Here is an 18,463-nt window from a genome sequence, read left to right as displayed (position 1 = left end):
GCGACTGCAGCCTCTTGTGTGTGCCGCCCCCCGCCCCATCGCTGCTGCAGCTCCCAGGGGTAGGCATGCGGGAGGGCAGTTCTCCTGCCCGCCCGCCCATCTCTCCTTGCAGGTGCTGCCGGCGCTAACGCGGCGGGGCGCGGAGCTGGGAAGGGAGCGCTGTTTGCGCTAAGTATGCCGCAGCCGCGTTACACGTGAGCCACACGGAGCGTGGCGGGGCCGGTGCGGGTCAGCGGCAGCAGCAGCGTGAGGCGGAGGGCGGAACGCAGTGCTCCGCTCCCGGGGGATTGTGCTCGGCTGCGGGGCTGCTAACGGGGCTGCTAATGGGGCTGCTAACGGGGCGGCCTCTGCAGGAGGGAACGGGAGCCGGGGGGTGTCTGACAGTGCCGGGAGAGGCCTCGCGGCGCCGCGCGCGCGCCCGGGCGCACAGGTGTGCTGGCGCGTGCGGAGCCACCTTGCACGCGCGCACATGCGCACGCGGACGTGCATGCGGCTGCGGCCGGGCAGCGGGGGCGCGCACCCGCGCGCTCCCGCCGTGTCCCGTCCCGGCGGCAGCGGCACGGAGCCCGGGGCCGCGGCAGGTCCGACACGCGCAGCTCCGCGCTGCCGGCTGCCCGGTGCCGCAGCCCCGCCGCTCCCGCGGCCGGCGCGCCCCCCGCCGGGCCCCGGCCGGCCGCTCGGCCCCGCCCCCGAAGCCCTCTGGTGGCGCCCATTGGCGGAGGCGGCGGCGGGGCGGAGGCGGCGGTGTATATGAAGGGGCGCGGCGGTGGGGGAGTGCGGTTTTTCTGTACCGTGCGCGTTTCCGTCGGTGCCCTTCGCTGTTCCCGCTCGCGCCTCCGGTCGCTTTCCCCCGACAGCGCCGGGTCAGCGCCGCCGGCTGCCCCGCAGCGCGGGCGGGCGCGCACAGACCTCCCCGGTGCCGCGGGGTAGGGTGTCCGGCCGGGGCCTGCCCGCGCCTCCCGCCGAGGGCTAGACTTCTCCTCGCCGCTCGCCCGCCCGCCCGCTCGCCATGGCCCGCGGGAAGGCCAAGGACGGCGACGGCAACTGGAAGAAATTCATCTGGAACTCGGAGAAGAAGGAGCTGCTGGGCCGCACCGGGGGCAGCTGGTGTGAGTGCCGGGCCGGGGGCGGCGGGGCCGGGCCAGGGAGCGGCGGCGATGCGGCGGGCGCTGCAGCACGGCCCGCGGCGCCCCGCCTCCGCCGGCTGCGGCGGGGCTGCGGCCCCCAGGGAGGGGGCCGGGGCAGGCGCTTACTCGCGGTGTGAGGCGGGCGGTCTGTCCTTGTCCGTCCTCTCCTGGTGCCCTGTGGGGGCCGGGGGACGCTGCCCGCGGAGGTGCGGCTGCAGGTGGGGCTGGGGATGAGGCACGGTGGGTGCTCGGCCTCGGGATGGAGCCTGGGGCGGCCCGACCTTGGCGAGGGCGCCTCGTCCTTGGGTCTCCTTACCCGGCGGCTGGCCCGGACCTGGAGCATCGCCGTCGGGGAAGCCTGCCTTAGGCTTCAGGGCGGCTTTTCTTTTTTTCCATTTTCTCTGGAGAAAGGAAACTGAGGTTATTTTACCTTTTCCAAAGAGAAAGATTGGGTTTTAATGTCTCCGCAAGAAGGAAATGGGCATATGTGCATTTGTGATTAAATGTTCATGATGTATTTATTAGGCGCTGTAAAAATAGCACTTAAATCAAGAGGCTTGTAACATTTTTTCTACGCAAATATCCAGACTTCTAGTTGCTGCCAAGCGCAGCTAGCGTGTTGAGCCACCCTTGAGATGTTGAACTCGGCTCCTGTTGTAACAGATCGGCTGGAGGTGCCACATCTGGAGCTCTAGCTCTAGCGGGTGGACTAGAGCAGGCTTCTGCTGTATTTTTACGTGAGCAGAATTGGGCTATGGGTGTGTGTGGATAGGTACTTCTGCTCCGAGGCACCAGGCAGCTGCGCAGTGCTTCTAACACAGAGGCTGAACAAGGTCCTGCCAGAGTGTCTGTACCTATCCATCTAGAACCGATTTCCATCTTCAGGCTGATGATCATGTTCTTCTGTTATAAGCCTACCTGTTGCAGGAAGCTTTCTAGTTCAACCCTGGAGTGCTGGGTTGCCAGACTTGCTGTGCATTTTCTGAGACCTTGGAGTGGTTTTGACCTTTAAGGTGTCTTTGGCGTTAAGAGCATCCTGGCTGGGAACCTGATTAAATAAACTATCTCCCAGCGTTTGCCTTTTGATGTTACAAAATTCAAAGGCGTTACGCTGCAGACAACAGCATTAGTGTTTGGTTTGTTACAACAGCACCTCCTATGACCGTGCTCTGGAAAAAATTTCCACACGTCCCTGACGTCACAGCCATTTGCTTTATGCTGCCTGGATACCAAAGAGTGCCTTTAACTCCTGGAGCACCACATTATGGCACCCATCTCTGCCCTCCAGCCCTGGCTACCTCCTGTGCACATGAGGAAGACAAACGAGAGGATGGAGCTCCTTTCTGACAGCATCCCTCAGCCTCCCTGTCACTGGCTATCCCTCTTCCTGCTCGCTTCTGTGTTTCATAGACTTAAAAAGAAAACCAGAACTGCTTGCTTTCATTGGGAGGCTTCTCCAATTATGGAGTTTTTTTCATGATGGGGCTAGGGAGCAAGGAGGAATACTTCCATCTACTGCTTCATCCCCGTCTTTTGTGGCTTGTCGCTAGAAGTCCTTCAAATAAGCTGCCTTATTTTTTGTTTGTGATTAGATGAGGACAGTCTGAGATCAAGTGGGCTCTCTTTCAAGTTCTTCTTGGCCTTTGCTTGCTCCCGCAGCCTGATTAGCATATAGTTGCTTGGCATGGGCAGGCTTACCCTTCTGTAGACAGCCTGGTGATGCCTAGTACAGCATGTTACTGTACAGTTAATCAGCTGAGATAATCCTTGTAAACTGGTAACTGATACCCAGTGTGAGCCATGCTGTGTCTCCAGGCTCTTCTCCACTCCCCCCCCCCAAGTTTATTCTAGATATCTCCCTTTAGACTGAAACTAAATTCAACATTTCATTATTATGTAATTCACTTTTTAATTGATATGAGCAGTGCTGGAGTGCCTTTGCAGACACAAGGCTGCTAAATGTGCAGTACTGTGACATGGCTGAGTACTTTCCTACATTCGAGATGGAGCACTGGAACTAATTTGGGCCTGAATTCTGCTTCCATTGTCTTTAATGGAAGTGAGGAGAGATCAGGCTTTACAATTGCTTGTAAACCTGAACGAAACATTTACTGTAGACTTTCCTGGAAACAGATCTGAGGCCCAGAGCTTTGTGGAATCTGTCCTTCAGAGCACACCCTTAGTACAGCTTCTTGCTGCTGGGCACCTTCTTCACTGCAAGTCTGTCCCCTGTGAAAGCATGTGATGGTAGTGTAGGGTCAGCCAAGGGGTCCTTTAAAATATGGAAGAGCATGGTTTAATACTCATGTTTTACAATCTCAAATCCCAGTTCATCCATTTCAGGGTTTTTTTAGAGGCTTATGCTTCCAGCCCCCCTCAGGGTATAATCTTGCTGTTAAATACATGCCTCTGCAGCAGGGCTTGCATCTGAATTCAGTGCACTGGGCTCTTCCTTGTAAGTGGCAAAGGTTGGAAATTTTGTCCTGGAATGTGACTGCCTTGAGGGCTTGTTGTGATTCCTCTTTTTGTTTTTCTCTTGCAGTTAAGATCCTCCTCTTCTATGTCATCTTCTATGGTTGCCTGGCAGGTATATTCATTGGGACCATCCAAGTGATGTTACTCACTGTCAGTGAATTTGAGCCCAAATACCAGGATCGAGTGGCACCTCCAGGTAACTAAATAGGAGGCCCATGTTTGACTCGGTGCAGGCTGTTCTGGGGAGGTGGGTTGGTTACTCACCTCAAGAAGGAGGATGAAATAAGCATGTCATTGCTGCAACACATATTTGTAGGGGGTGGGTATGTTCTCAGCCTTCTGTGTTAACAGTACTGGGGCTTGAAGGCAATCCTGCTAGAATTAAAGGTTGCATCACATAAAATATGTCTCCTGTCTGAGAGGAGCTCGGACCTGGGTAGTTCTTCCCTTCCCCTACACTGAAGGAATGGAGTGAGGCTTAAGAGGTTTCACTTGGGAATGAGCTGTATGAAAAAGCTGGATTCAGTTTTTCTTCATAGCCACTGTGTTCCCATGGGTAAGTGAAGGAATAAGGTAAAATGATAGCTTTGTCTGTGAAACTGGGGTGCGCAAGGAGAAAGGGGACACTACCGATTCTGGGTGAGCTTGATGAATTGTATTGGCCAACACTGACCTACCCTATGATCTTGAGGAGGTGGTGGCATTTACTAATGGGCATTTCAATTTAATGTGCCATGGGAGGCTAAAGGTGGATCTTGTAGTTGCTGATACGCAATCTACCCTGAACTAGACGAAGTAAGTCTCTGCTCAGGCTTGAAATGATCGCTTGGGCGCTGTCTGTGGCCAGCCTGCCTTGGGCAGGGGCAAATGGAGTACCCAGCCCTTGCAGCAGGTTCCCCCCTCTGCTGCGCCATCTGATTGCCAATGCAGCCCGCGGCAGCTCAAAGCGCGGTGGGGGAGCTGCACAACTGCTGCTTTCCCACATTGCGGATGACCTTGAGGCTGCTTGGCACCAGGGATGGTAACGATCTGTCTCCAGTTGCTCTGTAAAACAGTTCAAAAGCTTTTAATAACGGTGGTATTTAAGTGACAATTGTGAGGCTGATGGCTTGTAGCTACAGAAGTTGGCTCTGGTGTCGCACAGTGTTTTACCAGCCCCACTGTCTGCAGTGCTGTGCTGCAGTTACTGCCTGCTCTAACAGCACAGGCAATGTTACCATCACCAAATGGTGTTATGTCTCAGCAAAGAATAATCTTTTTCAGATAATTGCTTTTCCACCAGCACTTTCCAGAGACAGAATAGAAAATGGAACTGCTGTGTCAGTGTGTGGCACTTCCTAATCTACCAGCATTCTTAAGCACTGGAGGTGGCTGCTGCCGTCTTTGCAACGGGCTCTGACATTTGCAGGAAAGACTAAACTGTTGCTGATACTGCCCAGAGCCATTAGCTGCATCTGAAAAGCCAACATGGCTAATGGGGGAGTAGTTATTGTTTGAATAATGTGTTTTTCCCTGGCTGGAGCGCAGTGGTCTCACCAGATGTGAAATGAGTGAAGAAGCCCATGGCTCTTGGGTCACATCCAGATAGACCTCCTGTTTAGCCTGATGTCACATAATTACTCATTCTAGGTAAACAGTTTGCATTCTGTTTAATAGCAGTTTGGGATTCCAATTTCAGAGCGAGTCTGTAGTAGAATTTCTGTGTAAGATTTCAGCCTGCAGAGGATTTTTATTCACCTCTCAATTGCAGCTGCACCAGGTTTTCTGGGGCTTACCCTTTTATTTTTAAGCAAAAAAGGAACTGAATCTCAATGCTCTTGTAGTGTGTACTGTGGAAATCAAAATGGAGGAAGAATGAAAAGGTCATCAGGGCTTTCAGGGCATGTTCTGAAATCAAGGGGAACGAAATCCACTTCCTTGAAGATATGACAGTAGGCAGCCAATAAACAAGGGTTTGAACCAAGCCCTAATGAAGCAGGCACACACAACTGCAATAAAACAGTTACCAGTTAGTAGCACAGAGCAGGGCTTCATGTGGCAGTGCTTTCTGCAGATGTGGTGAGGCGTGGTAGAGGTTGGCTCTTAACATCAAGTCCGTTTCTCATCCTGTAGCACAGCAGCCATTAGACCATGATTCGGTGTAGGGTTTCCAAGAGGGGATGCTGTAGTGAGCTGCTGCACTGCTGTGCCTGGGAGGTCAGCAATCCCAAACTCCCCTGCTGTGTAAGGTTCTTCCTTGCGCTACCAGCACAGCTGCTCTGCTGACAGCAAACACGTGGGCATGTTCACCCCTGCTCTTGGTGAGCATCAAGCTGTTTTTGTGGCTTGGGACCCCTGCAGACCATGAATTACATACAATATGGTGTTGTGCAGTTCTTATTCCTGATTCTTGTGGGATGACTTGCAAACCACGTACATCAGCAGCTTGATAGAGACCTGGGTTTTCTAGGAAGCTAAAAAACCTGATTTTATTCTTGTTACAGTGCTCTGTCTTTCTTGGGCAAGTCACTGTTGTCAGCCCAAAATGGCTGGGAAAGGGGAAGCTATGCTTCTCTTCAGGATTTGCAGGGGAAAATGCCATAATATCATTCTTGTTCTGAAATACAACAGATTTCATAACAGCAGCGGAACCTGCAGGATGTTTTATTGAGTTACTGACATGGATATAACATTGAAAGCCAGAAAATGCTCTCTTTACAGCCAAGTGTCATTAATATGCTAATTGGTTTCTGCATTGAACACAACAGGAATGTGATCCAGGGCTTCAGCCATGCTGAGGTTTGTACCTTTCCATGACAGTATTTTTTTTTTCCTCCTCTTTTGTCTTGGAGCGGGGGAAGAGACAGTGCAGCTCACCTTGTCCAGCCTTGCCATTGCGACAGCCCCAGCTCCACGTGTGCTGCAGGCTCGGACTCTGCTTTAAGCACACAGGAGTTACCCTGCTCATAGGGAAGGATGAGGATACGGCCACTTAAACGCAGCGCACTGAGCGCTTGAAAAATACTCCTCCATTCTCCTCCTCCCCTTTCCCACCCCAATATAAATTGGGCTGTGTATCCTGCCATCTTGTGGTGTGCATCCCATGAAACACAGCATCCCATCGGGAGGGCTGGTGAGGGGCCAGAGTCCTGCTGCTCTCTAAGGCTCTTCTGGAATGTCAGCTGGAAGGAAGAATCCCTATTCAGGCTGGGGGATTTCAGGTGTCCCAGCTTCAAGTGCTGCCTGGCTGTGATGTGCCTGGGCAGTGAGTGTGTGTCATGGCAAAGGCTGCTCTGCTGCATATTCCCTGCTTGGCTTGTTTAGCTTGGAGAGCAGCAGGGAGGTGGCAGCAAGGGCCTGTTTTAGGGATGAGGTGTAGGGTGACTGGAAGCTTGTAAGGACATTGCTTGGTATGGAGACTTTTACAGTCTATCATCATTTGGGGGGTGTAAATAGGAGCAGGGTAGTGATCACTCTGTTTATCTGTGTCATCTCAGGAATGTTCAGACTCGTTCTGAAACAAAATTACACTGTACTTGGAAATACGCATTGCATGATGAAGCAAGAGTGGTTTCTATGGACTTACACAACCATTCCTAACATCAAGCCTGACTTCCTATTTCTAGTTTCTTCATCTTCAGGACACCATTTTTCCTGAAGCATAGCATGATAAAGGCTATCTGGAAAACCTGTTTTTTAAAATAAACTTGAATAAATGCAGTTTTAATCTGCAGTGATGTTTTGGAAGTGGAATTGTCCTGGAAAAACAATTGATGACTTTACCAAAAGGCAAAAAATCAAGACATGTACCTTTGTACACTTACAGAGTTGGAAAGCCAACAGAAGGTGGTGTCTGTTACCGAGTCAGTGCATCACTCATCGTTTATGTGGACAGTGTCAGTCAAGTGCAGACAGGAATTGTAGCTCCCAGCAATGACTCTTAAGAGCCAGTTGCAGAAAATTTCTAAAGCTGTTTAATTATTTTAGCAGTTACTTGATTGTTCCACATGTGACAAACAGCATCACCACACATGGCACCGCTGTGCATCTCTGTGGTAACAGCATGAGATGCAGAAGTGTGACAAACAGGTTATAGTCTGAAGATGGGGAGAGGGTTGGGTTGTTTGACTCCTGGCTACAAAAGCGCTTAAGGCCTTACTTCTTTTTTCCCATGTGATTTCCTTATGAATGGCTTCTTCATGTACAAGAAGCCCTGAAGAGGCTTTAGTCATGTCTGTAACTTACTGGAGCCACACACTCCCTTGGGTGGCTAGCAGCCCATGGTAGGTAGCACTGGAGCACTAGTTTCAGTTCTGTAATGGGGATGAGAGGTTTCAGAGGAGTTCTGCAGGGGTCACCTCCTCCTGTTATACCAAATCAACATGCTTCTTTTTAGATAGGATTGCTTAGGAAGGATTCAGTGATAGTGCTATTCTGATAACAGCACTTGAGCTTTTACTTTGGATATGGGATGTACAGATGGAAAGCAAAGAAGGAAATGATAGGTCTGTGCTGAGGGCTTTGAGCCTGGTCAGCTGCAGGTATGTGAAAATGGAGGTTGTTGTGGAAGCCAGTAATACATTTTTAATCAGGATAAAACTGTTTTTCATAGCAAGTATTTCATCTTCACAAAAATTACTTCCTTGCTTTGTAAGTGGGAAGATTGATCTCCACTTTGCTCTGTTCCTGAACAAAGAAAGTGCCTCCTGTACCAAAGCCTGGTGCGGTCTGGCTCAGCCAAGTACCTGCAAATGCCCACAGTTAGGCTGAAAGCAACCTATGGCTGCAGGCCAAGGCTGTCTGGCAGGAGTGGCTGTTCCCTTGTGCTGGCCACCGGAATGGCTGCATGGAGGTGCTGCTTGCATGGGGTACTGCCTGGGCTTTGGTGCTGTTCTGCAGAGATCTGCAAGACACGGAAGCTTTGGGATGGGGGTCAGTTCTCCTAGCCAAGTTGCTCATCTCATGGGTGGAGGGTTGGCTTTGGGCTGTACGTATGAGGGGCTAGGCTGTCCTAACCAGAGACTGGGAATATTCTGCTTGGTGGCTTTTATACACCACAGGGTGCTGTTGCTGACCTTTTCTTTTGCCACCTCTGCATGGGTATTTTTATGCATTACCTTGGATAAGACAAAAATCAGGTGGAGAGTTCCTTCATCGTAGCGGTTCTGAACAAAGCTTAACAAGCCTGGACAAGCCTGCTTGATCCTTGTATGCATACACTTGAATGACCCATCTGTAACTTGAACTCGGGGAATGGCAGACCCAGGAGGGGAACTAAGGCCTGGCCTGCCTTTGCTGCAATTCCAGATAGCCGCTTCAGGTGACTCTGAGCCTGCTGCTTCTTAGCTGAGTGGTAATGTGAGGAAGGTTTGGCAGGATGAGTTTGAAGTCCCTTATTAAAATGGAACACAGCTTATTTTAGATATATTTATTGATAACCATTTGTGAAGCAAGAAATCAGGTGACTGTTCAAAAGGGTGCTGAAAGCCCCTGCCTTTGGAGGGTAGGACATAATTCTGCTAGTGGAGTAGTAAGTTGCTTCTAACCTAGTAACACTCAGCCTGGTCAGTTTGTACCAGAGGGAGTCTTGAGCAGTTAAAGCTGCTTCCTGGAATAAAACTTGAAACCCCTGAGCTCCTCGCTGGATGTCTCACAATCTTTGGCGACCAGGAGCTGCGTTGAGGGGAACAAAGCTAATCTTTGTCCTAGGTTACAAATTCCAACTCGGTGGGTAGTGGGGGGGGGGGGAGCGGTGAGTTGGCTTGAGGAGGGACTAAGCAGAAGCACTTAAGTGGCTTTGGAAAAATTGCTGGAGTCACAAGCTCTTGTGGCTTTGGGCCAGCCAGCTAAGCTGCCTGAGTTTTGCACCAGGGGAACTTGTTCACAACAGGCCTGCTCCGAAAGCTGTCAGAGCAAATGCTGCTCCCCTGCTCCTTTTTCTTGTTCTTATTAAAATGAGGATGACAGACTGAACAGGAGTTACAACCTCGATAATTACAGTGGCTGCCACAAAAGCAGCATGAACTGCAGTTCCCATTACCTAAGTCTGAAGTGTTAGTCATGCATTGATGCATTCAATTAAAATGTGACCTGGACATTGTGAGGAGCAACTATTTCCAACTCCCATAATGAAGAGCAAAGGGGTTAGTACTTTGCATCATCTGTAGGCATTACTTGTACCTAGTCCCTTCTCTGTGTGTTCTTTTTCTGTTCATCTTCCTAAATCCGAAAGCGGGGCTAGTTGCACAGCTCAGAATCTAGGGAGGTCTTTAAAATCTATTCCATAAGGTGGTATTTCCTACTCACCTACTTGGTGGTGAGCTTCTGATTAGAGAGCTCATAAGGCTCTTTCTGCAATCAGAAATACCTGCTTATGGAGTGAAAAGACCAGAGAATGTGATCAGGCTGATGAATTTACTGAGTGACAAGACGGCTCCTGCCCTGCATCCTACAAGGGAAGCTGCACAAGGGTGATGTGGATTACAGCCAGCAGAGCGTGACTATACCTGACCTGGGGAACCTCTCTCATCTTTTATTGCAAGGGTTCACAAATGGACAGCTCTGATGTATCTCAACATACAGCATGTTTTGCAGACTTCCAAGGCAGCCTGCTGGGGATACCTGCATAAGAGTAGGCAGCTGCAGGACTTACTTCATGCCATTAGTCTCACACACAGACAGTTTCTCTTCTGCCCCTGAGGAGGAGGCAGAAGTTGGCAGGGGACCTGTGGGTGACTGTTTTCATGGGGAAAGCCTTGGCTTGTAGCTTCTCCTTTCAATATTTGTCTGTTTAGCGATGCAAACATCATAACGAATACTCTGGGCTGTTGTCAGAAAGAGGAGGCAAGAGCCCATCAGAGCCTCCCCTCTAGGGAGCTTAAGCTGTTTTGTGCAAGTTCTGAGGTTTGAAAAATAGATACTAAAATGATTCCCATTCTTGGTATGTGCTGCATTGCCTGGAGGCTGTGCAGCTCTGAGATGTACTTAATGTTTTCTTCTTGATTTTGCTTTTCTTAGGACTGACTCAAGTCCCCCAGGTACAAAAGACAGAAATCTCCTTTACTGCCTCTGATCCCAAAAGCTTTGAGCTGTATGTAAGGAACATTGAGAAGTTCTTAAATGACTACAAGGCTGATCAACAGACTGAAAACATTATATTTGAGGAGTGTGGGGGTAAGTCTCGATTGCGTCGTGCAGCTGAGGGCTCTGACCAGTGCTGCTGCGTCAGGTCCATCAGAAGCTGAGGGTGAGCAGTGGTGTTGGTCTCTGTCTTAGGCTGCTCCTTTTATTTTTTGTTATTTATATAAATATTATAATTTCTTTGCCTTCATATAAATTTTTATATAGTGGCATATTGGTAAACTGTCAGGCTCTGGTTTCAGTCATATAGGTGCTCATGAAATCAGTTTGGTCAGAGCAGACTCTGCCAGGGATATATCTAGAGGCTTATTGCAGAGGTTGTTGTTGGGAATTCCCAGATTTCGCTTGGAGAAAGTTCCAGTTGACTATCTGAAGCACGTGGCACTGACCTTATCCTCTCTGAAAACCCTGGGGGTTTTACTGGTGACTAAAAGATAGTGTTGGTCCTCTTGATGCAATGCAGCAAAACGTGTGAGGTATTGACTTTTAATAGATTATATGTAATACTGCAAATGGGACTATCACTTCGTAATACATCCATGTAAAATCTGAGGGCAACCCACTTGTCATCTGGATGAATCCTCAGTTGAAAACCAAAAGTACTGCAGACTTTAGGACCATGGTGAGGAGGGCTGGGCACAGGTCTGGGGTGTCATCTGTTTGGATGAGGGGGAAATCCAAACTACACAGTGCAGCATTTGTTGTTCCTGACACACAGAAGATCATGTTGCACATGGTTGTCTTTTCATCCTTCTCCCATGACAGACATTCCTGCTGATTACAAAGAGAGAGGACTATATAATGATGCCCAGGGCCAGAAGAAGGTCTGCAAATTCAAACGTGAATGGCTGGAAAACTGTTCTGGAATAAATGATCCCACCTTTGGGTATGGTTATGGCAAACCATGCATCCTCATCAAGCTCAACAGAATTATCGGCTTCAAACCTAAGGCAAGTATCTTTTCCCTTTCTAGCAGCAGCTACTGAGGAGGAGGAATTGGCTGCAGATTTGCTGTTCCTGCTTTTGTGTCTCAGGAGAGAGATCAGTATTAAACCCCTTCTGCAGAGAAGCTGTGAGACAAATTGAGCAAGTGGCTTTAAAAATACTCCACTAAAAAGCAATGAAAACTGCACCCCACAAGTTGGTAGCAGGTAGCAATGATTGCAAACCCCTGCTTATTTGTCTGCTAACTTTGGAGCCTGCCTACTGAATTGCTGTAATGGGGGATTTTCTCCAAACGAGAAAACCCATTTTAAAGTTCCTATGTGTTTCCATGGGATCATCCCAGACCAGCTCTATCTGTAGTAAGATCAGTACACTGTGTCAGGCTCCAGTCTACTCCGTTATTTCCTCAGGCAGTGTGGAGCTGCTAAAGCCACTTAATGAAATGAAGTACTGCTAATATTAACTATCGGCCTGAAACGTAGGCTATAAAGTGTAAATGACATCTTACTGCAAGGAAGGTGAGGACATCTTTAGTTATTTAACACAGTTTCCTAGATGCTGTAGGATGTCTGTCGCCCACTCGCTCCATGCTGTACCTGAAGGCATGGTTGCAGTGATGCTGAAGGGTGTCAGTCTGGACAGGAGCTGCTTTTACTTGTAGGTTTTTTTTTCTGTTGAATAAGATGGTGTGCAAAACCTGTCACTCCATCTTCTGGATGGAAAACAGTGCAAACAGTGTGCTAAGGGCCTTCACCACTGTCCATCAGTGCAGCTGAGGACAAGAACTGATGCTGTCTAACTAATGAATTGTTAGGAACATTTGTCTTTGAAGGGAACCTGTCTGCTAAAAGAAATGAGGTGAATTTTGGCTCATCTGATCCAGGGTGGGAACAGTGGGCACATTTTAGCAGGAATTGGTATGTGGTGGCTGTGGGATGACGTAAGCTGTGCACGTTTGATGACTGGGGAGGAGAAGGGCTTGGTGTGTTCCCCTTTTCTTTACCACAGAGCTCTTAAGAGCTCCAGCCTGCATTGAACAGAAGGGCCTAGTCAAGGAATGATTTTACATGCTTCCTTGAGCAGTGACAAGTGTATCCAAGGCAGTATTTGTTTTCCTTGTTCAATGCTCCATCAGAGACCCTGTGGCTCTCATTTTGGGCAGCATGCATGTAAAGCAGTATTGAGCCTTGCAAGGTTGTGAGGCAAAGCTGCTGCATGTGTTTAGAGACCAGCAACAAATGCTGGAATTGGTGCTTCCACCTTTCCCTGATGTGCTCGGACCCTTTGTCCTTCCCTGCGGTGGTGTTGAAGTTCAGCAATGTCAGGGTGTGACTGCTGCTCTTTGTTCTGTCCTGTGGCTTTCCAGTCCTGGCTCACACACATGGCAGGCAGCTGGCAAATCCTTCCTGCCACTGCCTGGCTTTGCACGGGTGACACCACCAAATTAAAACTACCCTGATGTGCTTGCCTTGGTACCCACAGCAGTAAGGCAGACAACAGCTCTGCTTCAGTTAGGTTCCCTTGCTTCTAGCTGTGTCACAGCTGCTCTTCTGTCACCACTGAGAGTTACTGTCTGCTGTATAACATCTCTTTGCTTTGGGTTTCTTCTAGGCTCCAGCAAATGAAACCCTCCCTCCAGATCTTACGACAAAATACCACCCGTATCTCATTCCTGTCCACTGCACTGCCAAGGTAAGTTGAAATACACTAAAGCAGAGTTGGGAAGCTGCAGGGGAAGGCTGAGTCTTTGTCTCAGTGTAGTTGGTCCCTCGGCCTTCCTTCAGCCAATGGGGGTGGTACTTAACTCTAGGATATCTCCCCCTTTGGGACAGGTGCTTCTCAAAACCCCACTGATAATGTCACATAGCACAGTTCTGCCCTCACAGGGAGGGGCAGAAGCAGGGCCAGGTAGTAGAAGGTATCCTCAAAAGTACACATTTTTGCTTCCAAGCACAGATGACAGAAGGACTGTTTTACTTAGCACTGATGAAGCAGCAACCTGTTTTTAGCCAGAGCTAGTGCACTGATGTGACGGGAAGCTGTAGTGGTTTCTGAATATGTAAAGGGGTTGAGGTTTCAAATAAAGAGAAGTCATTTTCTTGGCTGATGCATACTGGAAGATGTTTCATGTGCACCTACTGGTTAGACAGTGCCTATGTGTCCTCCCTGTCACTGGAATGTTCTCATGCTGTTGAGATGAGGGTCAGCGATGGCCAAAGAGAGGTCATGGTCTCAGTGAAGAATGACTGATGCTGTGAGGAAAAAGGGCTGCAAAATGAGAGTTTGGGTGAATACCAGTGTTTTTTCTTCCTTTTCCCACCTCTAGCGAGACGAGGATGCAGACAAAATAGGCACAGTAGAGTACTATGGGATGGGTGGCTATCCTGGCTTTGGTCTGCAGTACTACCCCTACTATGGGAAGCTCCTGCAGCCGCGGTACCTGCAGCCGCTGGTGGCAGTGCAGTTCACCAACCTGACCTATGACATGGAGGTGCGTGTGGAATGCAAGGCCTACGGGCAGAACATCCAGTACAGCGACAAAGACCGCTTCCAGGGACGCTTTGATATTAAATTTGACATAAAAAGCAGCTGATTGTAAGCACAACTCTGTCCTCCCCCTCCCCCCTTCCTCCTAGCCATTTAAAAAGGTTAAAAAAAAAAAGAAAAAAAAAGAACAAAAAAGAAAACCTACTAGTCTTGAACAAACTGTCATACGTATGGGACCTACACGTAATCTATATGCTTTACACTAGCTTTCTGCATTTACTAGGTTAGAATGTAAACAAAGTGTAGCAATAGCGACAAATATTTATTCTACTGTAAATGACAAAAGAAGACAAAATTGAGCCTTGGGACATGCCCATTTTTACTGTAAATTATGATTCCATAACTGACTTGTAGTAAGCAGTGTTTCTGGCCCCTAAGTATTGCTGCCTTGTGTATTTTATTTAGTGTACAGTACTATAGGTGCATACTCTGGTCATTTTTCAAGCCATGTATTGTATCTGTTTTCTATTTCTCGTGAGCAAAGACTTTTGCTGTCCAAGGTGTAAATACTCAGTGGGACTAGAACTGGCATGATACTTCTCATCATTTTGTTCCTTTTCCAAGAAAGGCCCACCTGTAAGACTGTTTAACAGCACTCCATAAGGCTTCTGACTCTTCTGTGGTGGTAGGGTATTTTATTTGGAGGGGTGGCAGGGGAAACTGACTGAAGTGACACTAATGAGATGGTTAGATACTGTACTGTGCTTGGTAGTGAGTGCTGTCTCTCCACCTCTTCCCTCATGCTCCAGTATGTTGTGTGAGAGACCGGGTCAGGCTATCGCTCTCCTCAGTGGTAGGCATAACTCTTTGCTTTGTATATTTTCTTTTTCTTCTTTTTTTCTTTTCCTGCTGGAGGCATCGCACACTGTGGTGCTAATGTCTTTATTGAATGTTTTAACCATTTTCATGGTGGAAGAATTTTATATTTATGCAGTTGTACAATTTTATTTTTTCTGCAAGAAAGTGTAATGTATGAAATAAACCAAAGTCACATGTTTGAAAATAAATCTTTATTTTAAACTTTATAAAAGCAATGCAGTACCCCATAGAATGGTGTTAAATGTCGTCTAAAGTGCAAAACTCTATGTTCTAACATGTAATAATAGCCAGGAGTACAGTGCTCTTGTTGATCTTGTATTTCAGTCAGGTTGAAACATTGGACAAATAAATAAATGAACACACCATTCCGTCTGCATGTCTTTTGAGTGGGCTGGGACAGAGGCTGTCAGTTGTCCAGAATCTTGAAGAAGTACTGCACCTATTACAAACAGAAAACAGGTCTTGATCATTCCCAGGACACCTTGGCTGATGGTGGCTAAAACATGCACTGGCGTCGCCTGACAGTGCTGCTCCTGCCTGCGAGCAGTGGTGTTACACCCAGCTCCAGTCCAGTGTGCTTTGGTGCTACTTGCATCCACAAGAGCTGCATGAGAGGCCCCTGAGGCCCACCTGCCTCTGGTCACACCAGTCATGAACCCAGAAAGTCTTCAGTGTATCCACCATTACTGCAAGTCCTCCATGGCTGGAGGCTCAGGCCATGCATGCAGTAGTAGCTACAGCTAAAGTGGTTTATCCTTAGTGTGGGTGAAAGCATATGCCAGCAGCACATGCTGCAGGTCCAGAGGGGAGGCTGCACACTGGTGTCACAAGCAGAAGAAATGGAGTTTCATGGCAGTGACTTGCTCTGTGCTTCTGCTAGGCCAGCAGCATGGCGCTGAGACCAGGCCCTACCTGACAGGGCTGCTCAGCCCTGACAGGATGTGGCAGCTGCCTTCCTGCAGGAGTCAAGGTCACTTTAGGCTGTGTGACATGGGTTACGAGGGGGAACTGCTCTGTGGTAAGGTGACTTAACATGACTATTCTAGAGCAAGATGCTTGATAAAGCCTTGCCTCATCAGAAGGTGTGATACTGGAAAAGCAGCTGCTAAATTTTTTCCCATCTGCCAGAAGGAAAAGCTCAATCACAGTACGCTGTGGCAGCTCGTGTACACATTTGGCCGTTCGACATGGTTCCCTAGGAGCAGAAATTTCCCTTTCTGCTGTATGTTTGCAGTGAGGCAAGGAATGAACAAAGATGCTGTGATTAAAGTGCTAAAATACTCCTTGAAGGAAGCTCTGCCTGCACGAGGGCTGCAGGAGCACTGAACCAGTTTGGCTGCCAGCAGTTGCTGGATGCCCTACTGCCACTATCCTGGGGGGGAGGCAGGGGGCATGGCTCAAGGTTCAATAGGATCAACTGCCCCTCCTATTTGCGTCTTGGGTGCAGCGCCTGTGATAGTTTAAAAACAAAATCAAAAAACCCCAACCCCATCAAAACCCGCCCCCAAAGTGCTTCACTTATAAAAGGCCCAAGTCACAGTTAGGTAATTTATCTCAATTTACTATATGAGCACAAAGTCCAAGTATGAACTAGTAACAAAGATAACGGCTTAGTGCAGGGGTTGGGACAACCACTGTATAAAACTTAATGGTGCCCATGCTGGCTCCATGGAGCCATGTCTAAAGATGTCCCCATACTGTACTTTTGGAAACCACATCTGACACAAAGCAAAACCAAACCTTTACCTGCCCCTACCACTATCTAGCACCAGAGCAGTGAAAGCTGGGTGGCCTGCACTGACCACTAATTAACTCAGCAGTAATGGCAATAGCTACCATGGCCCTGCACCCTGCAGCCATCAACTGCCAAGACCCCATTATTCACAGGCCTCATGATCATGCTGTAACAAATGGGCTGTGCCCCACCATCCTGCCCCCCCCCCGAAGAAGCCAACACAACCCCCATAGCCTCACACATCCCCTCTCCCCATTAGAAATGCAGCTGTAATGTGTCAGACCAAGGGACTGCATTAAAAGGCTCCAGGAGAGTTAAAAAAACCCCAGTACCCAACCAAACCACCAAATGCCTCTCCTGCAGCCTTGTTCTGCTTCATGGCTGGTCACTGGCTGGGAGGCAAGCAGGGGAAACGGTCAAGCTGTGACATCTCAACCCAATACAAAAGTTGCACTGCTTTCTATTTTTTTTTTTACTGGTTTAAATCTGTGCTGTATTGCCCATGGAAAACCTGCTCTCCTCAGGCAGGCACTGCCCTCCTTACTGCCTCTAGGACATTGTTATAAACTGCCAGTGTGAGCATGTTGTTCTTTCTGCCAGATTGGCTCGACGTAGTTAAATATAATTGTAGCCATTAAAGAGAATTTTATCTCCCTTCTTGTTGATATAGGACACCTGCATTTCAAGGTTAGAGACACACAAAAACACTAACACAAAGCGCAGAGACAGACACATTTAAAGCCCAGGCCTTTTAAGGCTGTGTCCGCATGAATGCTTGCACTAACAAACAACCCGTTTTACAGTCTGGAGCACTGACACTTGCAGGCTTCTGTTCACAGCCTTGTTCCCAGCCTGGCTGAGGGCAGCCGGCACGGGGCAGGCATGACCCTCAGTGTGTGTGGGGACCTGTGCCATGAGCAGAGAAAAAGGCCAAGTACAGCACAGGCTATTCTTTGTGGGTCCTAACTCTGGGTCCAGCCTCAGCCTGGGGTGCCCATACAACTGCTCCCACCACAGGCCCCATGTCCCTGCCACGGGGCACATTCAATGGAGCTGTGCCTACTCCCACTGCTTCTCTGGGCTACCTTGGCCAAAGCAATGAGTCCTCACTGGGGTTCAGTAATGGTCCACCCCTGTGGCACACACTGAATGCTGTCCTCACCCCAATCCTACTCCCTGGCTGTTAGCAACAAAAGGCATTACACTGTTTGAGTCCTTTAAAGTCCCTGATTTTATGCAACTGATTTTCCCAGGCCAGGCTGAACAACCTCAGCCTGCTCACAGCCTATGGGAAACCCCTTTCCCCTCAATTAGCTTTTATTGGATTGTTGAAGGTCCACGCAGACAGTACTGGCAAGGCTTGGACATCAGAACAAACATGCTGTGTATTGTATAACATGCAAAACTAGGTGCCAGTATGTTCTCTCTGTACAATTATCTTTATGTGGGTCAGCTGCCACCCAGCTTCCAGTAAAACCAGTTAAGAGCTGGCATGTATGTGATACACAAGAAAGATCTAACAACCTCGCCCTTGGGAGTATGGCACTGCTAGACAAGAAACATCAAAAATAAGGGCCATCTGTTACTCTGCTCACACAACAATACTTATGATCAAGAAGGGGAAAATGGATGACCCGGGGAATTACAGACCAGTCAGTCTCACCTCTGTGCCTGGCAAAATCTGGGAGCAGATTCT

The 18,463-nt window shown here is 48.8% G+C and overlaps 2 protein-coding genes across 2 annotated transcripts in view; one reads left to right on the top strand and one right to left on the bottom strand.

Moving 5' to 3' along the window:
- The first annotated feature begins 781 nt into the window (after nt 1-781).
- Nucleotides 782-15,397, top strand: ATP1B1 (ATPase Na+/K+ transporting subunit beta 1). Its single transcript, XM_034074524.1, has 6 exons — nt 782-1,109; nt 3,670-3,798; nt 10,599-10,754; nt 11,487-11,671; nt 13,278-13,358; nt 13,993-15,397. Exons 1-6 carry the CDS (start codon nt 1,010-1,012, stop codon nt 14,257-14,259), a joined length of 918 nt encoding a protein of 305 aa, XP_033930415.1. The 5' UTR covers nt 782-1,009; the 3' UTR covers nt 14,260-15,397.
- The window catches only part of NME7 (NME/NM23 family member 7), a 97,147-nt gene continuing 93,851 nt past the window's right edge, over nt 15,168-18,463 (bottom strand). Inside the window, exon 12 of the mRNA XM_031051354.2 lies at nt 15,168-15,471. Within this exon, the coding sequence (XP_030907214.1) occupies nt 15,439-15,471 (33 nt within the window). The 3' untranslated portion in view covers nt 15,168-15,438. The remainder of the gene's footprint in view (nt 15,472-18,463) is intronic.

The sequence above is a fragment of the Melopsittacus undulatus genome, chromosome 2 (genome assembly GCF_012275295.1).
Source record: "Melopsittacus undulatus isolate bMelUnd1 chromosome 2, bMelUnd1.mat.Z, whole genome shotgun sequence".
NCBI lineage: Eukaryota > Metazoa > Chordata > Aves > Psittaciformes > Psittaculidae > Melopsittacus > Melopsittacus undulatus.
Note: the sequence above shows the minus strand (reverse complement) of the source record. Positions and strands in the feature narration are given on the sequence as shown.